At 67.6% G+C, this 2747-nt stretch overlaps 1 protein-coding gene across 1 annotated transcript; it reads left to right on the forward strand.

Moving 5' to 3' along the window:
* Window positions 1-359: 359 nt before the first annotated feature.
* On the forward strand, window positions 360-1694 carry SOX21 (SRY-box transcription factor 21). The gene has a single exon (XM_049816009.1). The coding sequence runs from the start codon at window positions 598-600 to the stop codon at window positions 1447-1449; it is 852 nt and encodes a 283-aa protein (XP_049671966.1). The 5' UTR covers window positions 360-597; the 3' UTR covers window positions 1450-1694.
* Window positions 1695-2747: the final 1053 nt, after the last annotated feature.

Below are 2747 nucleotides of genomic sequence, written 5' to 3' on the forward strand. Positions count from 1 at the left end.
GCGATGGCACCGGGCGGGCTCTGACCGCCGCCCCGTCCGGGGCTCGCCGCCGCACCGGAGACCGCCGAGGAGCATCGCGGAGCCAGGACCGCGCACCCCCCCACCCCCCCTCCCCGCACCCCTACGCCCGCCGCCGGCTCCCGCCCTCGCCGTCGAGACTTCCCTGCGGTCCCGCCTTGGACTCCGAGGAGCCCCGAGGAAGAGCCCTGGCCCGGAGGTCGGCGGCGCGGAGAGAGGCTCCGCGGCCCGGGCGGGGAGCGCCGCCCGTCCCGCCCGCCGCAGCGCCCTGACGGGGAGGCACCACCACCGCCGCCGCCGCCGCTCGGCAGCGCCCCGCGCCCGGAGCGGGGCCGCCGGGGGCCGCCGCCCCGCACCCGCCGGAGCCGGAGCCGGGACCGGGACCGCCGCGCCGGGGCACCCGCCGAGATTGCTTTTGGAGGAGCGGAGCGCGGCGGGGGCGCGGAGGAGGAGGACGAGGAGGAGGCGGCGGGAGAGGCGCCCGGAGGAGGAGGAGGAGGAGGAGGCGGCGGCGGCGGCGGCGGCGGCGGCCGCCGGCGCGGGGCGGGCGGCGGCTCGCCGGGGCGGCGGGGGGACACCATGTCCAAGCCGGTGGATCACGTCAAGAGGCCGATGAACGCCTTCATGGTGTGGTCGCGGGCGCAGCGGCGCAAGATGGCCCAGGAGAACCCCAAGATGCACAACTCGGAGATCAGCAAGCGCCTGGGCGCCGAGTGGAAGCTGCTGACCGAGTCGGAGAAGCGGCCCTTCATCGACGAGGCCAAGCGGCTGCGGGCCATGCACATGAAGGAGCACCCCGACTACAAGTACCGGCCCCGGCGGAAGCCCAAGACGCTGCTCAAGAAGGACAAGTTCGCCTTCCCCGTGCCCTACGGGCTGGGCGGCGTGGCGGACCACGAGCACCCGCACGGGCTGAAGGCGGGCGGGCTGCACGGCGGGGCGGCCGGCGGGCTGGTGCCCGACTCGCTGCTGGCCAACCCCGAGAAAGCGGCGGCCGCCGCCGCCGCCGCCGCCGCCCGCGTCTTCTTCCCCCAGTCGGCCGCCGCCGCCGCCGCCGCGGCCGCCGCCGCCGCCGCCAGCAGCCCCTACTCCCTGCTGGACCTGGGCTCCAAAATGGCCGAGATCTCCTCCTCCTCCTCCTCTTCCTCGGGCTCGGGGCTGCCCTACGCCTCCTCGCTGGGCTACCCCGGCGCCGGCGGGGCGGGCGCCTTCCACGGGGCCGCCGCCGCCGCCGCCGCCGCCGCGGCCGCCGCCGCCGGGGGGCACACGCACTCGCACCCGTCGCCCGGTAACCCGGGCTACATGATCCCCTGCAACTGCAGCGCCTGGCCCGGCCCGGGGCTGCAGCCGCCGCTGGCCTACATCCTCCTGCCGGGCATGGGCAAGCCCCAGCTGGACCCTTACCCCGCAGCCTACGCCGCGGCCCTATGACCCGCGGCCGGAGGATGCCCGCGCCGAGCCCCCGGCGCCCGGCCGGATGGGTGCCGGGGCGGACGTGCGGCCGGGGAGGGGGGTGGAAGGGGAAGGGGGGGGGGGGCCGGGGCAGGCGGCGGGGCCGCCGCCGCCGACCTGTTGCGCGTCGCCCGCCGAGGGAGGCGTGTGGCGTCCCGCCGCCGCGCGTAGAGCTTGTGTGTGTTGCATGCGGTCTTTGCAGATAGCCGAGCTGAAAAAGAAGAAGGGGGGCGGGGGGGGGGGGGGGAAGGAAAAAACAAAAACAAAAAAAAAAACCAAAAAAACAAAAAGGGGAAAAAAGGAAAAAAAAAAAAGAAAAAAAAAAGAACCGACCCGCCCTGCCCCCCCCTCCTTCCCCCCAAAGTGCTAATTCGGGACAGAGACGGGGAGCTCCCCCTCGCCGCGCTGCCCTTTCTCCGGCCGCCGGCTCCTTCGCCCTCCCTCCGCTCCCCACGCCCCGCGCGGTGCTGGACTCGGAGAAGTCCCGCTGCAGCACCGCCGCCGCCGAAAAGCTGCGATGGGATGGGGGGGGCAGAGGTCCGGGCAGGGCGAGGGGCGGCCCCGGTAAAGGAGTGCTTGGTGCGTAGCCCCTCGTGGGCCAGCGGGAGCAGGATCCACGCAAAGAAAGAGCCGGCGGTGTGGGGTGCTGCCCGGCCCGTCCCGAGTGGGTGCCCGCCGTCCGCTGCTACGGGGCGCTGACAAGCGCGGGTGGTGATTTCCACGGGAGGCAAGACGCGTGACTCTCGGTCCCCGTCTGTGTGTGTCGTTCCCCCCCCCCTCCCCCCCACTAATTAAGTCTCACCCTCAGACTGTAAATTTGTATATCTCTGTGGAAACGTTAGGTCTCGGATTGAAAACTCTGTTCCTTACTTCGCCCACGGTCGATTCAGTTTTAACCTGAAAAAAAAAAAAAAAAAAAAAAAAAAGGAATGCCTTTCAAAGGGAATAAAAATATTGCGGGACCGCTCGGGGATCGCAATATTATCTAAGGTTAAATCAGACTTTTTTGTCTGAGTGATAATTATCTATTTATTATTTAGCTGAACTGAAACAGAGCTTTGCTTTGGCAGAAGAGTATTCTCATTTAAAAGAAAATCCGTCTTCCCCCACCAACATGAAGTGTTTCACATGTGTTTTGGAGTACCCTACCTGTTTAGCTTATTTTAGAGCGACTGCAATTCAATTGCAAATGGCGGTTAAAAAAAACAAACCACCCAACAAATTTTAGAGAAAAAAAAAAATCCTTCATCAGTTTAGAGTTCTTTTTTGGTTTACTT

This window comes from Accipiter gentilis, chromosome 13 (assembly GCF_929443795.1).
Source record: "Accipiter gentilis chromosome 13, bAccGen1.1, whole genome shotgun sequence".
Classification (NCBI taxonomy): domain Eukaryota; kingdom Metazoa; phylum Chordata; class Aves; order Accipitriformes; family Accipitridae; genus Astur; species Astur gentilis.